The following is a 21,474-nucleotide window of genomic DNA, read 5'->3' as shown; positions in this document are numbered from 1 at the left end:
TCAGCATATGCATATTAAATGGTGCAATACCATAGCTATATTTTACCAAGAGTTTTTCGATGAGTGTGCTTTGTAATTATCTTTGTAATTACAAAAAGCTTATTAACACTTGCTATTACAGGGGCGCCTGGGTGGCTCAGTCGGTTGAGCGTCCGACTTCGGCTCAGGTTGTGATCTCACAGCTCGTGAGTTCGAGCCCTGCGTCGGGCTCTGTGCTGACGGCTCGGAGCCTGGAGCCCGCTTCAGATTCCGTGTCTCCCTGTCTCTCTGCCCCAAACCCACTCGCATTCTGTCTCTGTCTCTCTCAAAAATAAATAAACATAAACAAACCAAAGTTGCTATTACAAATATTGTATCTGCTCTTATAAGTGTACCTTCACTGGAGCCACCTCATAGCCACCCTGGGGTGACTATCCCTGTTATCTATTGCTGTGTAACAAACCACCCCAAAACTTAGTGGCGTAGCACAGGGATCATTTTCCTCCCAAGTATGACATTTGGGTGGGGCTCGGCAGGGATAGCTCATCTCCACTCCACATGGGGAGCCCAGCTGGGACTGGAGGATCTATTTCCAAGATGGCGCACCCATATGGCACAAGTTGGTCCTGGCTATTAGCTGGAAGCTCGGCTAGATGCTTCAATTCGTCTTTACGTGGGCCTCTCTCAGTATGCTGGCTGGGTTCCTAGAGAAGTAGTGGAAGTTGCCAGTCTCCAAGGGCCTGTGCCCAGAAATTGGTGGGGCATCACTGCCACCATGTTCTTTTGGTCCAAAAAGTCCCAGAAGCCACCCTAGTTCAAGGGGAGGGAGCAGAGACCTCACATCTTGATAGGAATTGTCATAAAGTCTTTGGCCATCTTTAACCTACCACAGTGCTTCATAGCACAGGCTTCTGGGCACCTTTTCCTTTCCTGATAGACTGACTTATTTAAAACTTAAACATGGCTGGTGTTAAGGAGCTCATTTCATACATTTTTGTAGTTGCTTTCTTTCTTTCTTTTTTTTAATGTTTATTCATTTTTGAGAGAGAGAGAGAGAGAGAAAGAGCAGGGCAGGGGGAACAGACAGGAGAGGGGGACAGAGGATCCGAAGCAGGCTCTGCACTGGCAGCAGAGACCCTGGTGAGGCACTTGAACTCAAGAACCGCGACATTATGACTGAAGTCGGAAGCCTAACCAACTGAGCCACCCAGGTGCCTCCGTAGTTGCTATTTTTAAACTACAACAACAGACTACCACACACTGAAATTTCAAGATAGACTGCATTGCCATTAATTTTTTTCTGGTGGCGAGACTCTTCTGCATCTAATGAATTTATAATAATTTGGAACGACCCGAGAGACTGGTCTGAGACGGTGACATCTCAAAGAGAATGAAAAAAACAGGTGACAGACTTCTGAATTTTGCACGGAGCACTAAACTTGGGGCCTTCTCCAGAAGAGCAGGCAAATCAGTTTTACTTATGCAGAACTGAGAAAGGAGCGAGACAGGATATTCTGCTGGTCTTTTCTTCCCTGCTTAAATACATCTGTTACATGCTGTTTTTTATTTCAGGGTTGATGGATTGGTCGTGTGATGTACTTGGATTAAATACTTGGGCTAAAGCATCTCATATATTTGCCCATCAGCTTCACTCTGTGGCAGATTTACATTCCGTCTGGGGTGCCAGATTGAATTAAATGCTTCTTTAAAGCCTGCAGTCTGACAAAAGCCTTGCCCCGCTCAGCATTTTTACTGTATTAAAAAAATAAGCATCTGCAGGGAAATGATGCAGCCTACGGTTTCTTTTCTCAGGAAGAATCCAATTTGGCTCTTGAGGATGATGTTGTAATTGGTCAGAGAACTGAGGATCCTAACTGAGGCTGAAGCCTGGAGAAAGGTGGACAGTCCAGACTCCAGGTCCCCATCTGAACCATCCCGCCCCGCCTGTATCACAGGACGTCTGGTTGATGGAGTGGCTGAATACTGTTTCTGAGGGTATGTTTTGTGTAACTGGCACTTTGACACTTCTCTGCCATCCTGTGGGACCACACACACTTTACCGTGTCTTAGGTTTGAAGGATTGTTTGCTCTCTTAATGTCTTGTCACCCAGTGTTCATGAGAAGGAAGCCCACAGGTGATGAGATGGCTGTTTTCACGACTTAATATTTAGAGGACGGCTGGAAGGAGGTGGATTTTCGAAGCAAATCACCTGTGTGATTGTTCTCAGCCTGAGAATGGAGGCTAGGATAGGAATATCTACCCCTTAGGGTTGTGGCAACAGTTAACACAGGTAAAAGCTGGTTAGTGCATGTGTTAATTATCTATCGCTGTGTAACAAAACGCCCCCCTCACAAAACCCCCCACAGAAACTTAGCAGCTTAAAACGACAGGCATTACGTCAAAGTTTCTGTGGGTCAGGAATCTGGGAGCAGTTTAGGTGGGGGGTTCTGACTCAGGGTGTCTCATGAGGCTGCGTTCAAGGTGGTGGCCATCACTGTAGTCATCCAAGGGCTGGGTGGGAGTAGGTCTGCTTCTAGGCTTACGCACATGGCTCTTGGCAGATCTCAGTTCCTTACGTGGACCTCTCCATCCGTGCCTGGATGGCCTGAGCCAGCGACTCGAGAGGGAGAGAGAGAGAGAGAACAGCCTCTTGGTGGGTGAATGCTCTAGTCTTTTCATAACCTGAGCAAGTGATGGAAAGAGAGAGAGAGAGAGAGAGAGAGAGAGAGAGAGAGAGAGAGAGAGAGAGAGAAAACAGTCTCTTGGTGGGTGAATGCTACAGTCTTTTTATAACATAACCTTGAAAATTACATCCTGTCACTTCTTTTTCTAAATGTATTTATTTTGAGAGAGAGAGAGAGAGAAAGAGCGAGCGCACGAGCAGGGGAGGGGCAGAGAGAGAATCCCAAGCAGGCCCCGAGCTATCATTGCAGAGTCCGATGCTGGGCTCGGTCTCACGAACCCAGAGATCATGACCTGAGCCAAGATCAAGAGTCGGAGGCTTAACCGACTGAGCCACCCAGGTGTCCCAACGTCCTGTCACCTCTTCTCTATTTGCTGGAAGTGAATCACTCAGTTCCACTCACACTCAACAGGAGGGGAATTAGTCCATCTCTCTGAGGATGTATCAAAGAGTTTGTGACCCTGTCTTTAAAACCACCACGACACAGTTTTGGGGACGCAGTCAGTACTCAATAAATGACTAGAAGTTGGAATTGGTTTAGCAGACAAAGTCACGTCTTGGTGACTCAATTGGCTACGCCCTCACTTTCATCAGACCAAAGGACTTGGGGGCTCCACAGTGGGTTGGAGATTACACCCAGGGAACCTCCACAAGAAAACGAGGATTTTTCTCTTTCCTTTTCTACCACTTGGGGAGGGGGGATGCTTCCAGAGATCTCCTCTCTTGTGCTGGGTCAGTCAGTCCAAACACTGCAGGGCAGGAATACACATCACTTAAAATTCCCTTCTCTAGACTGGCCATGTCTAGTCCCTTGACACTGGGTGCAGGGGTTTCCCAACTTGGGAGAGGGATAAAACCATGGGCACCCCTGGGACCAGGGGCAGAGCATGTCCCCCGGGAGGGTCACCGCCCCCCCCCATCCTCTCACCCCTAGCAATTTTAAATCCCAAAAGCAGAGATGATTTTTTATTTTTTAAAAAAACGAGAGAGAGAGCGTGAGAGAGAATCCCAGGCAGGCTCTGCATTGCCAGGTCAGAACCCAACGCGGGGCTCAATCCCGTGACCCGTGAAATTGCTACCTGCGCTGAAATTGAGAGCCGGCTGCTTAACCAACTGAGCCACTCAGGCATCCCCCCAGAGATGATTAAAAAGAAAGAAAGTATTTATTTCACTATAGAGTGTAACCACAAATTTGGACAAAAGAGAAAGGGAAAAAAAAAAAAAAAGCCTCCACAAGCCTAATACCACTACTGTTGACATTTTGCGATCTGTCCTTGCCAGAGTCTCCCCTGTGGGTGGCTTTCTAGTTTTATATGGTTCTAAGTAGTTCACAACTATAATTTCATGTCCTGCTTCTTTTCGCTGGACTTTGTCACATGTGTATCTTTACCGCACGGTCTTCACCTCTGGGCGTTTTTGAGAGCCGCGTAGTATTTTGTTGGGTGAATGTCCATAGTTTGCTTGGCTAGTCCTTTTTCTCACTGGCACAGAGCCCAACGCGGGGCTTGAACTCACGAACCGTGAGATCATGACCTGAGCCGGACTTGGATACTTAACCAAATGAGCCACCCAGGTGCCCCCAATTTCTGTATGGCTTTTAAAAAATTCCTCAGGAATTAATTTCGAAGTATAGCATGGACTAGGGGTTTGAAATGAGATTTCTTTTTGAATTTTTTTTTTTTTTTAACATTTATTTTTGAGACAGAGACAGCATGAACGGGGTAGGGTCAGAGAGAGAGGGAGACATAGAATCCGAAGCAGGCTCCAGGCTCCGAGCTGTCAGCACAGAGCCCAACGCGGGGCTAGAACTCATGAACTGCGAGATCATGACCAGAGCCGAAGTCGGACGCTTAACCCACTGAGCCACCCAAGCGCCCCTATTTCCTTTTCCAAATTACTTATCAGTTTTACAAGGAAAATACCAGGGAAGGCATCTCTAATCAGCTAACCCATGAAACCATGTCTTATGAAACACAAACAAGGCTGGCTGAAATTCTGATGGAATTCACGATCTGGCAGATGATAGGAGCAGATGTCACACAGGCGTCAGTGAATTATTTGTTGAAGCACCTTGAACTTTTATTGGCACAAGGAGCTTACCGCCGTTGGTAACTGGTTAGGTGTGTGATGTGTGTGACCTTACGGGACAGTCTGAATTCAAGGATTTGTTTTACAAAACGTTTTGGAAAAGGGCGGCCAGGCTGACGGGCCCCATATCTGGTTTACATGTTAATTTGTATGAACTATGGCGAACCCAGCCCCCTGGGGTTAGAGAGAGATCCTTAGATGGCTCAGCCCTGGACAAATGATGCCAAGTATCGTCCCAGGGAAGTACTCCCCTCCGGGCTCAGACTGCCGAGTGTCACTACTGTAACTGCACGACTGGAGGGAGAGGGGTCTGCAGACAAGCAGTGGGCCTGGGGGCGGAGGCTGAAAGAGGAAGAGGATGTTCCCAGAAAAGGGCCCTGGATCCAGAAAGCCTGTGTCCCTTGAATTCTGAACACATACGTGGACAGTAAGAACCAGTGAAGAAGCAATCATTTAGGGTCCTGAGCTTTGAAAAATCACCATGATTATTTTATGTACAAATGCTTTCCTTTCCATGATCTACTCCTAAATGGGACGAAAATGCCTGACAGGAGTGTAGGAAGGGAGCAGATCTCTGGGGAGGAAGAAGAGCGAGAAGAGGTAAGAGAACCAGAAAGTAATCGCATTGTTTATTTTACAAATGCAGTTGGAAATGCCTCCTTGCTGAGCCAGGCTCCGTACAAACAGCAGGTGAATCACCTCAGAAAGAATCCTCTCTGAAAGATAGCATGGTGACAGTTTTACAAAACGTGCTCGGGCAGGCCAGAGGCAGAGTGTTGTTCGGGATGCCAGAGGGCAAGGGCACGGTGCCGAGCAGGAGAGAGGAGAAGAGAACGCAGAGGTTGAAGATTAAGTCGGGGAGTGCAGTCTTGGGGCGGGCGCAGCTCTTGAGTACAGCTGCTCAGGGAGAAACCTGTTTAGATAAGGTGGCTTGGCAGGAGCTGTCCCGTCTCTGCCTGGTGACAGCGGCTGGGCCTAAGATGATAAACCGGGCTGGCCCCCCTGGGTTCTGGGAACAGAGGCCGGGGCAGGGAGAGGCAGTGGTGAGGTGGGCAGGGTGGAGGCCTCAGGGCCACCCCAGACAGGGGCTCGTGGGAGTCACCTACCCTCTTTGGGCTGATATCTTCACCAAGGGTGACAGTCCCACCTGCATGAGATGGTTGAGGACAATAGAGCGTCTGCTTTATAAAGTGCCTGCCACAAACCCTTAGGAAGATGAGGACAGTTCCGCCTGTGACACGATCTGCAGGCGGGATCCTGGTTCATCTGAAGAGAAGACCAGAAGGAAATGGAACCGCTGGGTGCTTGACGGGGACAGAACTGAGCCAGCCTGGTGCTCAAGGACAGTCCACTTGCGGATGGGCCTGGCTGTGGGAGGCGACCCCCTCTGGGAGAGGATGCTGTTTTCTGGACCCCGCCTCCCAGGCACCAGACCGGAGGGGAGACCACTGGCTGGCCTGCCTCAGCCTTGACATGCCCCCTGCGTGTTCTCTTGGTCACTGTGACAATCTGAGTGGTCTTCGGCAACCACAATGGTGGGACAGAGGCGCAGCTGTGGGCCTGGGTGGGAGAAGGCTGGCTGTCACAACTCTTCCTTGTTGCTGTCGTGGGGCTGGAGCAGCGGAGGCCCTGGGGCCAGGGGGCCACCCTCGGGCCCCTGGGCCCCGTCCTCGCGGCGCCTGCCCACGGTGGCATAGTCCTGCGGGAACTTGCGCTCCGCTCCGTGCCGCCGGAGGCTCTCAGTTCCCACGAGCCCCTGCGTTCTCAGGTACCCCTGCTGGCAGAAGGGAGGCAGCTTCTGGTGTGTTAGGGCAAACAGGAAGCAGGACTCTACACAGAAGCGAAAGGAGATAAATGAATAAGATGGAAGATGAGGAGGGGCTGCCGACGTCCCGGGGCCTCACCCAGGCCTTGAGCTGGGAGCTCACTTTTGTGGGTACCTCCCATCTGGTCTGAGTAGCCACGGATCTCGTCCCTCCCCGAGGTTCCAAGAATAGGAGGCTTCCCGGACATTCTGGAAGAACAAGGCTCCAAATGGAAAGCAAAAACCACAGATATGACTCAGCTCCTAGGGGTCTGGGCCCAACATGGTGCTCTGCAGGGAGCCAGCCCCAGCTGGGAGCTCGGCCACCCTGAAGCAGACCCCTCAGCCTTTTCTTCTAGAAGCTGGCCTGGCTGGGGCCAGGAGCTGGGTGGTCGGTCAGTCCTATTCTGAGCTCAGAGCTGCCTGCGAGGATTTATCCACCTCAGCAATATCTGGGTTGCACATACCGTGTGTAAAGCACTGTGCGAAGCATGGTGTTCTAAGCACCATGCGGGGCGGGCAGAGGAAACTGGCAAACCCTCGTCTGTACCACAGCAGAGAGTTGGCACACAGATCCAGTCTGCTCTATCAGGAAACAGCTGTGGATGTTTATGATCCAGAGATATGAAGAAACCACCAGAAGAGCGAGAAGTAGTTCCTTCTGGGGAACGAGGGTGTAAGTGAGAAGTCTTTTAGCTAAGCGCTTATGTAACTTTCACTTACAAAACAGAAAAGGCGAAACAGATAGGGGCTCAGTCTTCTCAGGGATTTAGAGACGAGATGAGAAGGAGCAAATGTCCAAAACTGTCTTGAGGCTTAGATCTCAAAAACAAAAAACAACCCCCTCCCTCCCCCCCTCCCCCGCCCACCCCAAACAGGCACATTACAAAGGACGTTGTGAGGCTTGCATGGGTGAACAGGCTGTAGGGAGCTGCACGGATAGTATTTCCTATTTTATTTCTGACTTATGCACGGACGGCCCATGGGAGAACGGTCCCGAGCAGGGAAGACCGCAGGTGCAGGGGAGGACGGCGGAGCGGCAGGCTTTTGGCAAGTACCACCTTCCGGTGACATACGTCACCCCTCCTGCAGGGGCCAGGGGGCGGAGGAGCCCAGCAGAATCTGGGGCCAAAGCTAGCAGCTGCACATCAGCTAAGGGGGTCGAGGAGAGCCCGCTTCCCTGCCAGCTGGCCCCGAGGCGGGAGGACTCTGCCAAGGTGAAGGCAGTGAGGCTCAGGGGCTTGCAGTGCTGAGCGGGATCTGGGGGGTGGGAGCCAGGAGGCTGCAGGGCCCGGATGAGGCACTGTGGTGGCCGTGCCCCAGGGTGGGATACACTCCCTAACAGGCACGGTCGTCTTCGTGTACTCCCGAAACCTCGAGAAACAGGCAGGGGTTTTGTCGCTGAGATCTTTAGACCTGTATCACGTAATTTCCCGTGCAAGCGCGTGGTCACGGTTGACAGTCTGCGGATGCCAGCCCTTCAAAGCTGCTTAGCCCTGCGTTACGAATTACCTCTGAGCATCTACGTATATTTAGACTATGAATTTAAACTATTGTTTCAAGCCATCCCTCTCTTTAAAAAAAGTTTTTTTAATGTTTATTTTTGAGAGAGAGAGAGACAGACAGACAGACAGACAGACTGTGAGTGGGGGGTGGACAGAGAGAGAGGGAGATACAGAATCTGAAACAGACTCTAGGCTCTGAGCTGTCAGCACAGAGCCTAATGCGGGGCTGGAACTCATGAACTGTGAGATCATGACCTGAGCTGAAGTTGGATGCTTAACCGACTGAGCCACCCAGGCGCCCCAAGCCATCTCTCTTAATATACGCATTTTGATTTCAAAGTTGACTGAGGCTGTTGAGAGGACACCGACCATCTCTAACCTGATTTGATAGCAATAGTGCCTGATATACAACTGATGTTCAAAAGATGTTTGCTGAACACAAAAGAGTGGATGTCCTAGGCATTCAGGGGGGTTTAAAAGAAGACAAAAATTTGGCTTGTTTCAATCAGTTCTCCCTCTGGATCACCAGACTTCTGTCAATGCTATCTTCCAGTTCACCAATTCTCTCTTCACCTCTGTCTAAAGTGCTACTTTATCTTTAGGTTGAGTTTCTAATTACACATTTGTTTTCACTTCCAGAAGTCTTACTTGGATCTTTCTGAAAGCTGACCAGTCAATTATATTTTTAAGAATCTGTTTGTTTCCTTATATGTTTAATTTTTTAAAATTTATCTTAAAGTTTATCTATTTTGAGAGAGTGAGAGTGAGTGCACATGCATGAGCAGGGGAGGGGCAGAGAGAGACAGAGAGAGTCCCAAGCAGGCTCCATGCTGCCAGTGCAGAGTCTGACTTGGGGCTCAAACTCCCCAACTGTGAGATCACGACCTGAGCTGAAATCAAGAGTCAGATGCTTAACTGACTGAGCCACCCAGGCGCTCCATTTTTCTTACATATTTTAGACAGACTTTGTCTCCTCTGTTTGTAACTGTTCCAATTCCCACAGTTTTTTTTGGTTTGATCCCACAGTTTGTTTTTTCTACTGACGCTCCCTCATGGCTATTTGTGTCCTTATATGTTAAATGCTTTTTGCTTGGTGGGGGAGGGACACGGGTTCACCTTAACCTGGAGCTTCATCTGTGGGAATGTTTTTTTGAGTCCTAGTTTTAAAGTGTGTTTCTTCACAGAAGACTTGCATTTACTTCTGTGATTTTTGCACACCGATGGTGTGAAGTTTGGCCCCAAACTCACATGAGCGAGGCTTAGTGGTTAGAAACTCTCAGGAGAGGGGCGCCTGGGTGGCTCAGTCAGTTGAGCGTCCGACTTCAGCTCAGGTCATGATCTCGCGGTCTGTGACTTCGAGCCCCGCATCAGGCTCTGTGCTGACGGCTCAGAGCCTGGAGCCTGCTTCGGATTCTGTGTCTCCCTCTCTCTCTGACCCTCCCCCACTCATGCTCCTGTCTCTCTCTCTCTGTCAAAAATAAATAAAACATTAAAAAAAAATTAAAAAAAAAAAAAAGAAATTCTCAGGAGAGATTCTCCCTTACTCTACCCAGAGCCCAAAAGCATGAGTCTCCATCATCTTCTCTTGGGAGTGTTTTGTGCCTCCTAGTGGATCCACTGAGATCCAAGCTTATGTGAGAGTCTCTAAACAGACCTCCTACCCTGCTGCTTTACCTTCCCACCCGCAAGTGCTGTCAGTTACCCGGGCTCTAGGCTACTGATGATTGGTGACAGACCATGTCCAGCAATGGCCTTATGCTTTTCTTAGCATCCGGCCTCTGGAGAGTTCCCTTTTTTTCCTGCCGGTTCTTTAAAAGTGACATTTGGGGCTCAGTCAGTTGAGTGTCTCTTGATTTCAGCTCAGGTCATGATCCCAAGGTCATGGGATCGAACCCTGCATCGGGTTCCACGCTGAGCACAGAGCCTGCTTGGGATTCTCTCTCTCTCTCTTTCTCCCTCCCTCTGCCCCTCTCCCCAGCTTTCTCTCTAAAATAAATAAAATGAAAAAAAATTAAACAAAATGACATTCAATTCAGCAACTTCAGGTGTGCTGTCCTGGGAGAGATTTCTGCGGACATCTAGTCTACGCCGTGGATAACCGAATTCTCAAGTTTAGATTTCTAGATGTGAATCCTGAAACCTCAGGGGAAACGGATCTACCTGGTCTTCTTTCAACCTCCAGCTCACCGACTCTGTCCTTCTAGGAACTGAAGTTACCTGCATAGAAGCTTCGCAGATCGGTGTCCAAACAGTTCTCCAGGAAGCGCCTCAGAGGTAAGATGTGCCCCACCGGGGCGGTCCAGTCCGTCAAGAAATCTTCCACGATGTGGTGGATGGCTGTGGGCCGAGGCAGGGCCCAGTCGGCAGGGCGGAACCTCACCTCCTGCTCTGTGGGGACGAGAGGTGAGACGCGTCAGGGCCCGGCGGGCTCCCATCCTGGAGCTGACAGCGTGGTTCCCACCCATCCCAGGTGCTTCCCGCGCTCCCTCACGCTCAGCTCGCCGGCCACACTCTGCGCCGGGCAGCGGCCGGCCTGTTCAACGGCCCTCTCTGTGTTTGCAAGGTTGGCACGAGGGAGGGACTGGATCTGTTCCCTGTGGTATCGGAAAGCGGAACCAAGACTAATTCCTTGCACTTGGCGTTTTTCTAAGACGCGCATGGACTGAGGGCCACGGTGATTGCTTCAGAACTGCTCTTTCTCTGAGGAGACTCGGAGGCCCCGCGACAAGGGTCTGGGGGCTCATCTAGTCCAGCCTCCTACCTGGTGTGGACTCCCTTCAGTGGTGTCCCGGACAGACGGCCATTGAGTCGCGACTCGACCAATCTCGTACTGGGAAACTCGATGTCCAGGGGCGCCCCGTTCCACTGCTGGGCAGCTTTGAGTATGAGTCACTCCTGATTCTGAATAGAAGCCTGCGCTCCTGTCACTTTGACCTGCTGATACCACCTCTGCCTGTTTTTAGAATACGTCTTCCCAGGGACAGCGCTTTAGTTCCTGGAGCAGGAATCGCGTTCCCTAGCGGGGAGGGGGGGGTTCATCTGTTGGTAGCTACTCTGTGCCAAGCACCGTGCTGACATTCTGTGTTTTCAGTTTTTGTTTTAAAGACCTTATCTTATTAAAAAAAATTTTTTTTTTTTTTTACATTTACTTGTTTTTGAGAGAGACAGAGAGACGAAGCATGAGCAGGGGAGGGGCAGGCAGAGAGAGACGGACACACACACACACACACACCCACAGAATCGGAAGCAGGCTCCAGGCTTTGAGCTGTCAGCACAGAGCCTGATGCAGGCACTGAACCCATGAACTGTGGGATCATGACCTGACCTGAAGTCGGATGCTTAACTGACTGAGCCACTTGGGTGCCCCAAGACTTTGTTTAAAAAAATTTTTTTTTAATGTTTGTTTTTGAGAGAGAGACAAAGCGTGGGCAGGGGAGGGGCAGAGAGAGTGAGAGAGCAAGAGAGAGCGAGAGATTGAGACAGACACAGAATCTGAAACAGGCTCCAGGCTCTGAGCTGTCAGCACAGAGCCCGACACAGGGCTCGAACTCATGAGCTGTGAGATCACTGGCCTGAACCGAAGTCGGACGCTTAACCGACTGAGACACCCAAGCACCCCTATTTAATTTTAAGTAATCTCTACGCTCAGTGTGGGGGCTTGAACTCACAACCTCAAGATCAAGAGTCGGATGCTCTACTGAGTGAGCCAGCCGGGTGCCCCACGTTCTGTGTTTTGTTTTTTTTTTTAATCTCGTTTATCTTCACACAATTCTACTGTTAGCCCCACTTTACAAATGAGGAAGCGGAGGCTCAGAGAGTGTAGGTAACGGTCCAAGGACACACAGCAAGGAAAAGGGCAGCCTGGGAACGCTGCCCGGCTTTTCCGCGCTTTTTATGCTGCACGCCTGTGTTAATCACGTCCAGCTCCTTTCCCTGCGCCCTCTGAGAGTCAGTCTCCAGGTCCCCTCCCCCTCCACGCTCAGCCTCCCTTGGAGACACAGAGCAAGACCGTGGCGCCTGGAGATCACGACACTCCACGTGTGGCCTGCGCAGGTCACAGTACGCGCCAGAACCTGGGAACGTCGTTTCTCATTCATGGACCCTGTGCCTCGTTTGCTCTGTGGGCGGAGTCCCCAGTGCCCTCCCCGCCCCGTGTCCTCCTGTCAGCTGAAAGTGTTGTGTCAGGGCTTAGCGGTGACGAGGTAACGGGCAGCGGGGGCTGAGCGGTGTCGGGGGACAGCAGAGGCCTGGCTCACCGGTGGGGAGGTGCCTGTAGTAGTAGATGACGGGGTGGAGGAAGTTGGACTGCCACGCGTCTTCCGTGTGCCCCACGGACCGGTCATGAAAGAAGACGTCCTTGTCGGGCCCAGAGAAATTTCTGCCATACTCCATGTTGATGACGAAGAGCCCGTGCCTGGCCCTCTTTCCTGTGATGGTCTCCAGCTGGGCCAGCATCTGCACGGGGAGCTCCTCCAGGTACTCAAATGCCGTGGCGTTCCTGGGGATAAGGGCAGCGCGGGCCGCCAAGACCCTCAGTGCCGCGGCAGAGGTGGGGCGGGCGCGCGCGTGCCTCTCGTGCAATTGCCTGCGGGCTCCGATTGTTCTGCACACACCTCACTTGAGCCTTACTGTCACAGCTGAACCCCGACTTACACAGGAGACAGATTCCAGAAAACTCTGAGTAACCTGAAAGGTATCTGGGGAAAGGGTGACCCGGGCTGAGAGGCCAGTCACGGAAAAGCCCCGGGAGGGAGCCTGGGTGTCTTCGAGGGACGGGAGGCAGGCCGGCCTTGAGCGGAGGGGCAGGAGAAGGGCTGGGGGCAGGTCGAGGAGGGCTTGTGGGTGCCATGACGGGAACACTCGGTTTCACGTGGGTTCTCCCACTCGCTTTCTCCCTGAGAAGTAAAGGCCACCGGCCCCCAGAGAGTGCTGCGCAGAGACGAATGTGTGTGACTCAGGTTTTAAGAGGACCGCCCGGCCGCTGTGTTGAAAGCAGACCACGGGCAGAGGTGCGAGGCTGTAGGTGGTTCAGGTGAGAGATGCTGGGGGGCTGGACCAAGGCGGCGCCACCGGGGCGGGTGAGGGGTGGTCAGATTCTTGACAGAATTTGAAGACAGCGCTTATGGGGTGTGGGGCGAGTCGGAGTGTGGAGAGCGGGTATGGAAGAGGGGAGTCAGGGTGCGGGGTATCTTGTGCTGAGCATAGGTGAATTCCTCGCGTGTCCTTGAACTTGGCGAGCTGTCACCCTCCCTGGCTTTGGGTCGGGCTGCTCCCTCTGAGAGATGCCCCCTGCATGTGACCTGTCCTCTGAGCACCCTTCTCCGTCCCTGCTCTGCCGTGTGTCGTCTGTGATCTGCCACCTGTCACTTAACTGATAAGGAGACAACACGGTCCTGGCCTGAGGGAGACCCTTTATCCGCATCGCTGCGGTTTACTGCTCATCTGCTCAGTGCCAAGTGCGGTCTACCAGTTACCTTTACTCCTGCCTGCAACGTAAGGGTTATTATCCCCATTCCGCAGATGTGAGAAAGGCTCAGAGAGGCTAAGTGACTTGCCCAAGGTCACACAGGCAGAAGGCGGCAAAGCTGGGAGGCACACTCAGGTCCGTCTGTCTGTCGAGCTTGTGGTGTTGATTTCATTGATTTCCACCCTCCCCCCACAGCCCCTGCCCCCGCCCCCTGAAGGCTTCACTTAGGAGGGAACCACTGGGCCACTCCATGCCAGGGACAGGCAGAGAAGAGCTCCGACCCGTGAATGGTGGAGCTGGGCTACTCACTCCTTCAGCAGGACGACATCGGCCAGCACGCCGAACATCTGGTAGAGCCCAGAAGCCTCGTTGATGCGCCGGACGATGGAGCTCGTTAGCTGTGAGACGGGGTGCTCGGTGGAGGGCCAGGCGACGCCGTGGTGGCGATGCTCCAGCAGGCGGTGGACGGCACGCGCTGAAACGGCCAGAGGGAGGAACAGCATGCCATACTTCAGATTTCATCTTTCACCACCCAGAGGGACGCACGGCCCCTGCCAACTTCTTGGGGCTCAATAACGCTTGTGTGCGGGGCTCCAAAATGCCTCCGGCGGGGCGCCTGGGAGGCTCAGTCGGTTAAGCATCCGACTGTTGACTTCGGCTCACGTCATGATCCCACAGTTTGTGAGTCTGAAGGCCGTGCTGGGCTCCGTGCTGGCAACTTGGAGCCTGCTTGGGATTCTCTCCATCTCCTCTCTTGCTGGCCCTCCCCAGCTCTTACTCTGTCTCTCAAAAGAACATGCCTTTGGAGCAGAGTTAGTCAAGGTTTCCCACCAAGGGCCAGATGGGCCGTATTTTGGGCTCTACAGCCGGTCGGTCGGCTGCACTATTCAGTTCTGCTTCTGGAGCGAAAACAGCCCAAGTGGGTACCTGAATGGATGGGAGTGGCTGGATCCGGCTCCAGGCCAGAGTGGGCCCGGCCCCGCTTTAGGGCCCCTGCACGTGGATGTCCCATGCTACCCCTCACAGGTGCTAGGTGAACCCCGGACCCTGAGCCTCCCTCTGACCCCGCTCCCCTTCCCGGGGTTTTGTTCCCCTCAGAGACTCCCAGCTGGGAAACCTTTCAGTGCCTCCCGTCCTCCAGAGTCTAAATCCAAGCTGTCCCTAAATTCTACTGATGGAAGGACAGCACAGTGACAGCTGTCTGAAATGACAGGGAGATGTTCTGCCACATATCTGGGGCTGCCGTGCACAGTTGTGGAATTGGGCTTGCTCTTCCAAAACAAATCAACACGATATCCAAATCCGAGAAAGGCAAGAACACAGACAGACCATGCGCGTGACGGGAGACTCAGCTGGCCAACAGTCACGGGAGAAGCTGTTCGGCCTCCCCAGACACCCAGCTCTGGAGGAAACGATGGCTAAGCTGAGTTTTGCACAAGGTCGAGGAACCGCGCAGCCAGTGGGGTCTGGGGAGGGTGCCCTGACAAAAGGGGCCACAATCTTGGGAGAGCCTGGCACGTTCTGAAAAGCAGGCAAGGGACCAGGCTGGAAAGGTGAGCTGGCAGGGGCCTGGCAAAGCTTGGAACGGCACGCCAAAGAGCTGGAGCCTTCCCCGGGGGAGGAGGGGAGCCACTAAGAGCGGCTTAAGCTGTAAGCAGGGGAAAGAGAAGATTTTTTTGTTTGTTTCTAGAAAGGGTGTTTTGGCAGGCAGCTGGAAGAGATACAGGAGGGGGCCAGGCCGGGCGTCTGGCCTGTCCTTCCGTGTGGTATTGGTCTGTGCCGTTCACATTTTATCTTCTGTTGCTTTCCTCTGCCTTACTGTTTGCTTCTGTCTCCCGTGGGACCTGTTTCTCGGGTCTGAGCAGGATGTGTGGGCCACGTCACCCCTCCCCCAGCAGGATCCTCAGCCGGTAGTAGTGACCACACAGCAACCCAGGACTGCTTCCCATTTGCCTGGAGCTTCGTGGTCGGCTGTGAGCTTTAGAATCAGACATGTGTGCATTCGTATTACCCTTCTTCCAACTGGCTCGGTGACTCTGGGCAAGTTACTTAAGTTCTCTGTGCCCCAGTTTCCTTATCTGGAAGAATGGTGCAGAAATAACAGGGGTGCCGTGAGGATTAAGTATGTGAGCTGGGGAAAGGTCAGGGGACCGAAGGAAGGAGGTGGGGGGGGGTGCAGGATCTGTCAGGAGAGCAGGTGCAGGGAGGGTAACATGCATGGGAACAATGATGAAGGTTTTTTTTTTCCTGTAAGAAAATTTTTTTTAACGTTTATTTTTGACACAGAGAAAGAAAGCGAGCAGGGGAGGGGAAGAGAGAGGAGACACAGAATCTGAAGCAGGCTTCAGGATCTGAACTACCAGCACCGAGCCCGACGTAGGGCTCGAACCCACAGACCGTGAGATCAGGACCTGAGCCAAAGTGAGATCATGACCTGAGCCGAAGTCAGACACTTAACTGACTGAGCCACCCAGGTGCCCCAAGGATTTCTTATCGGGGAGACACAGCTAAAGGGACAGATGCTTCTCCTTCTGGGTGTGTGTGTTTGTATTCGATCTGCGGATATTTTGGCTTATAGACGGCAAACACTCTCTCTGGTTTCCTTCTCCGACAGCACCCATCACCCGTGGGCCATAAAATACATTGTCTGGAAATCAAACATGGTTATTTTTTCCTGCCAAACAGGAAGGATAGTCAAATGCAAAAATGAACATTAAGCCACTGGGAGTCATCAAATTAAACACGGAAATGCCAGGATGCGGGAAGCCTCGTGGTGTCTATGGCAAAGTCAACTGGTCCACATAACACTCACCATGCAACCAAGTACCCATCCAATAGCCCGCCTGAGGTGCAGAGAATTTATACGCTCACGACTGATTTAATTCGACCGCAATTTTGACTGAAATTTGTTGGTACCCAGAGAATCTGTGTGTAATGCTTCATAGCTACAGGTCCCCGGGTATTGCCTTATTTAGTCCTTACAACAGCCCCGAGGGCGGAAAGTTCACCTCGATTACATCTCTGATGTCAGGTCGTCCAGATGAGGCTTCTAGAGAGGTCATAAAGCCTCACCTCTCAGACCACCCAGCGGGGGAGGAACCCACATCAGCACCCCCCAAGCTTGGCCTTCTTGCCAATACTGGTACCTCGCTGGCACGGGACTCAAGCATGTAACTTGCCAACTCCCAATGTACTTAACTTTCATACCTCATCTGACACTTTCCTGGACAAATTACTCAGACCACAAAAACATGCTGCCATCTGTCCCGGACAGATCGACCTATCGACTACTGATAAGCAATCTCATCGAGGCTGCTGGAAATCAGGAGTATGTTTATAAACCCTGGGGTTTATTCTCTCTGCCGGGCTCACCTGTGTATCGGAATCCATGAATGAAGCCCCCGGCCGATTTCCGGTAATCCACCGAGTGGCTGGCGGTACCCAGGACAAACAGACCCCGGCTTCCTTTGGACTCATAGCTAGCTTTCACCAGCGGGTACTTCCTGCTGAACTCACCCCCAGAAGACAGTCGGAGGGACCTGTGAGCGGAAAGTGTGGTTAACAGAAATCACTGCTGTGTATGAAACACGTATGCTGCGCTCAGCCCTGAGCTAAGTCTAAGCGCTTTGTATCCCTTGTTGCATTTAAACCACACCATGACCTTGGAAGGTGGGTATGATTATCTCCACGTAACAGACGAGGATAACCGAGGCTCAGGTTGAAGTTGGGGCGGGTCAGGGATGGGGCCAGGATTCAAGCCTGACTGGAGGCTTAGGCTCTGGGCTCTGACTTAATGGGATGGCAGTCTGGTTGAGGCCTTCCAGCTTCTCCTTGTCCGCCAGTGCTCTGGCCAGAGAAAAGTGAGACACTGGACGGATTCTTTAATACCAAACCTTGCCAAGGTACTGGGGCAGCGATGTCTAAAGCAAGGTAGTTCACAATCGTAAGTGACGTTGGCAGCTACCATTCTGTTAAGCATAGAACATGTGCCGAGTACTTTCTGGATTAATCCTCACAGTGGTCCTGTGAGAAAGTATGATCCCCGTTTTAGTGATGAAGAGACAGGACACAGCACGGTTAAGTAACTGTCCCAGAGCCCACAGATTTGTTAAGTGGAGAATCTCAGACCGACACCAGTGCCTGTGTCCTTAGCCACCTTGCAGCAAATTCACCATTTTATTCTGCCTCGGCTCATCTTCCCCTCTCTCCGGTGGAAGATCACAACGCAGAAAAAGACCCACTGTTGCTGCTGCTACGCGATGGAGGGCCTCAGGGCCATCGGTCCCTGTGAGGACAGAGAGCTCATGTCCTGGGTGGGAGATCAGGCAGCAGCTATATCCACTGTGACGGCTCAGTCCTGAAAGCTGTCGCTGGCCCACTGGACGGTGACTCTCCACCCCCCCCCCCCCAAGGGGAGATATCAGAAGGGATTTGCTAAGTGATCCCAGCTCCTCCCCCGTTTGGACTCACTTGTCGAAAATGGAGAAGTCGAAGTTCCAGCCCAGGCAGCGGATGACCCGGTCGTAGGCCACGCGCATGGCGAAGTTGTCATTGTCGTCCTGGGGGAGGGCGATGGCGTCGGCGCTCTGGTTGCCTTCCTCCAGGAAGAACTTCAGGGTGACGCGGAACTTGCCCTCACGGTCCTTCACGATGGCCAGATCCGTCAGGTCGGACTCCAGCAACCCGTCCAAGGACTTCAGCTGGTAGGTGTCCAGCAGGCCGTTGTTGATGGCCCTGGGGCCCAAGGGAAATGCCAAGAGAGAGAAAGGAGTCCGTATGGGGGACAAGGAGGCTCAGAGGAAGGGGTGGTTGGTCCGGTGGGGTCAGGAAGGGCTTTCGATCCACAAGCAGCCGCGCAGCATACCTGAGGTCTCCAACATAGTGGGTGGCCCAGGACAGCCGGACGCGGGAGCGACTCAGCATGTGGATGAAGTTGGTGACACCCAAGATGTTCTCTGCTGTCTCAAAGGCAGAGTTCCCCCGCCCCAGGATCAGCACATTCTGACCCTCGAAGTCCTTGGGGTCCACGGACACAGACTCGTATCCCTCCGTGTATTCAGAGCCCGGGAAGTCAACCTGGTTGGGGACCGACAAACCGGTGGCTACCAGAAGGACACTGCAGGGAGGGGACAGAGGGAAGATGGCTTAGTCTCTCAGCTGTAAGACTACCACGTGAAAAGCATTCCTTGGATTAGCTGCCTGGCTCACCCGCCTCGCGCAGACTGCTGGCTCCTAAAAGAACACAGGAGAACGTCCATTCCTTCATCCATTTAGGGACCCATCCCCAAGTATCTGAGAGACGTGACCCCCACCCTCACTGAGCCCACCCTAGCGGACAGTCTCCTTTCCATGTTCCTGGGATGATCCCAGACATGAGAATCAACCTGACTCCCTGAGGTGACACGTGAGAAATCGAATCGTTCACCTAATTTTGGACACAGCCGTTAGGGCCACTGTCACCCTCAGGGGTGACAATGAAACTCGGTGGCCTACTTTCTCTTTTCTGACTGTCCTGGCAGATGCAGTAGTTCCCAGGAACTACTAAGTGTTCTGTGCATCAACTTACTGCCTAACCCAACCCTGAGTTGGGGTCATCTGGCTTGCTTTCCAGGTGAGGAGACACAGGCCCTGCAGGCCCATGAGAGCGGAGCCAGAACCTGAAACCAGATCAGCCTGATTCCCGAGTCTTGCCCTTCATACTGGTGGGCATTACAGTCCAGTAGGGGCACAGCCGGGAGCGGGATCCTGCGGGGCCTGAAGGTTGGTTTGGTAACAGGTGGTTTCAAAAACAGAACTTCTGACCCTTGTTCACGCAGCTCGGATCCGACGCCCCCATGGTGTCGCTGGGTTGTCTAAGTGCAAGGGTCCAAGCTGGCACTACCCTTCTTTCTCCGGGGCTGTAACAAGCAAGGAGCAAGGCTGGGCCTCCGGCAAAAGGCATGAGAATTTGAACTCTGGGCACCTGCCTGGAGCCGGGTGCCAGGCTAATGGCCAGGAAGGGAGGGGGCAGTCTGGTACAGCAGAAAGAACACAGGTTTTGGGGTCAGGAAGACACAGCCTGGGTCAGACTGCAGCTGGATCGCTTATAAACTGTGTGACACAGCGCCGGTTAATCAACTTCTCTGGGCCTCAATTCTTCATCTGTAAAACTGGGACCAGAGAACTCCCCGCCAGGGTCCTTGCGGGGATTAAATAAGGGCAGTGCGGTGCGTGACCCCGAGTTTGGGCTGTCTACACAGTATCGGGCTTTGTCCCAAGCCAAAGCCAGCCAACACCGAATGCTGGTGGCACTGCCTGTTGGACCTCTCACTCTTGTTCAGTCCTGAAATCCCACCGGGCCCATCCAACACTTGCTGGATGTTTTCCCCACAATGTATTTTGGGGAACACCAGTTCTAGGAGATGCTCTGCCAAAAGAGCTTTGCGGGTACATATGTTTAGGCAATGCTGAATGCCCAGTGCCAGAGTGCCACAGTGAACACGAAGGTCTTAAACACTGACAGATCCTGCAGGAAAGAGCTGGTAAGTATCTTCCACGCACATTTGATCATAATTTTTTTGGACACATTTGGGCAACGTTGGGTGAGCTGAACCTCTTAGCACTGGATTTCAGTGGGAGCAAGGAGTGGCAGAAATGCGCGTATTCTCTCATTTCTTCCAAACTTACCTGCCAACCAAGGGGTGGCAGCAGATCGGCTCCGGGGCCAGGTTCCTTACCTGCACCGGTGTGCGTGGCCCATCTGGTCCGTCAGGATGAAGAAATGGCCGTTCCAGGCCTGCCGATCCTTGTTCAGAGTGACGTGGGCAATGGTCGTGTTGTACAGCACGTGGAGCCCCAGCCTGTCTGCGAAGTCATCCAGGTAGCGCACCATGTCGCCCGCATCGGGGAAGTAGGCGCTGGAGTAGTGTCTGAAGAGCAGCCGCGGGTCGTGGCTGAGCAGAGAGTTCCAGTCGTGGCGGAGGTTGAACTCGGCGTTGGCCTTGCCCGTGTGCCGCTTGTTGATGCTGATGAGCTTGCGGTGGCGTGGGTAGCGAATGAAGAAGCTGCCGGGCCGCGGGGCGCGCTCAAACACCGCGTAGTCCCTCCCGGCCCGCTGCAGGAAGTAGGCCATCTGCAGGCCCGCGGGCCCGGCGCCCAGGACGCAGTAGTCCCGGTGCGGGGGCCCCGAGGTCGGGGCTGGGCGCAGGCACAGAGCCGGGTGCAGGGCGAAGGTCAGGAGCAGCCCGGGCGGGCCCCACAGCCCGGCCGCGGCCAAGAGGCTCATCCTGTGGCAGACCAGGGATGTGGGGCCTTGCACCCTGGTCGGTCCCTCCAGGACCGGGGAGATGGGCGAAGGGCAGGGGACCGAGAGAGGGGCAGGGGCTCGCCCACCGCAATCTGAAGTCGGGCCAGGACCACACGCAAAGACCCTCTGAGCTCATTTGCCTGCCTTCATCCTTTCAAGCTCGAATCTGGGGCTCCCCCCAGGCATCCCTAACGCCTCCATCTCCTCCAGGGCCTCGGTTCCCAGGGGCGCCACCCTCCTTCTTATTGCCATAGTAGTACGAGGACGGGTGTTCCCCCATTCCTCCCCTAATTTGAGGGTGCCCAGCACCCTTCCCGGGCCCTCCCCAGCTGAGACCCTCGAGGTACGCTTCTTTGGCCACGCCCCCGCCCTCAGGTCCTGGACCGGAGGAGGTGTGGCCTGCACGAGCCCCGCCCCCTCCAGGTGCCGGGCGCGCCGGGCTCCCCGGTCACGTGACAGAGATGCCCCAGAACACCTGTCGCCACGCGGCGCCAGGCCGCAGTCCTGCCGGCGCGGGCTCCCCGGGGGCCGCTCCCCACGCGTGCGCGGTGCCCACGTCTGCAGCACCCACTTCCCTGCACGGAGCGCGAACGTCCCAGCCGCACGGGAGGCAGCCCGCAGTCGACTGGGGCCGCGCTCTGCCCGCGGGTGCCCCGGCGGCC

At 53.5% G+C, this 21,474-nt stretch overlaps 1 protein-coding gene and 1 long non-coding RNA gene across 5 annotated transcripts in view; one reads left to right on the top strand and one right to left on the bottom strand.

Moving 5' to 3' along the window:
• The window catches only part of LOC131518915 (uncharacterized), a 24,502-nt gene extending 10,648 nt beyond the window's left edge, over nucleotides 1–13,854 (top strand). The window contains exons 1-6 of one of the 2 annotated variants that reach the window (XR_009265348.1): nucleotides 7,437–7,772; nucleotides 10,265–10,334; nucleotides 10,712–12,536; nucleotides 12,698–12,753; nucleotides 12,964–13,092; nucleotides 13,745–13,854. This is a non-coding gene — a long non-coding RNA (uncharacterized LOC131518915). Of the gene's footprint in view, nucleotides 1–7,436; nucleotides 7,773–10,264; nucleotides 10,335–10,711; nucleotides 12,537–12,697; nucleotides 12,754–12,963; nucleotides 13,093–13,744 lie in introns of those variants that run through there. The other variant, XR_009265349.1, reaches the window with a different exon arrangement.
• FOXRED2 (FAD dependent oxidoreductase domain containing 2) lies at nucleotides 4,718–21,474 on the bottom strand. Of its 3 annotated transcripts, XR_009265347.1 has the most exons (9): nucleotides 20,244–21,472; nucleotides 18,392–18,643; nucleotides 17,998–18,261; nucleotides 16,900–17,066; nucleotides 13,837–14,002; nucleotides 12,317–12,558; nucleotides 10,278–10,448; nucleotides 9,763–9,868; nucleotides 6,468–6,581 (listed from the first exon to the last, which is right to left on the bottom strand). XR_009265347.1 is itself a non-coding variant. In XM_058741410.1 (8 exons), exons 1-8 carry the CDS (start codon nucleotides 20,789–20,791, stop codon nucleotides 6,334–6,336), a joined length of 2,058 nt encoding a protein of 685 aa, XP_058597393.1. In that variant the 5' UTR covers nucleotides 20,792–21,472; the 3' UTR covers nucleotides 4,718–6,333. The 3 variants fall into 3 exon arrangements, 2 of the variants coding, with proteins under 2 accessions (XP_058597393.1, XP_058597395.1); XM_058741410.1 differs by lacking the exon at nucleotides 9,763–9,868 and having other exon boundaries at nucleotides 4,718–6,581; XM_058741412.1 differs by lacking the exons at nucleotides 9,763–9,868; nucleotides 12,317–12,558 and having other exon boundaries at nucleotides 6,348–6,581; nucleotides 20,244–21,474.

This window comes from Neofelis nebulosa, chromosome 8 (assembly GCF_028018385.1).
Source record: "Neofelis nebulosa isolate mNeoNeb1 chromosome 8, mNeoNeb1.pri, whole genome shotgun sequence".
In the NCBI taxonomy this organism is placed as follows: domain Eukaryota; kingdom Metazoa; phylum Chordata; class Mammalia; order Carnivora; family Felidae; genus Neofelis; species Neofelis nebulosa.
The sequence above is the reverse complement of the archived record's forward strand: the minus strand, read 5'-3'. Positions and strand labels throughout refer to the sequence as shown.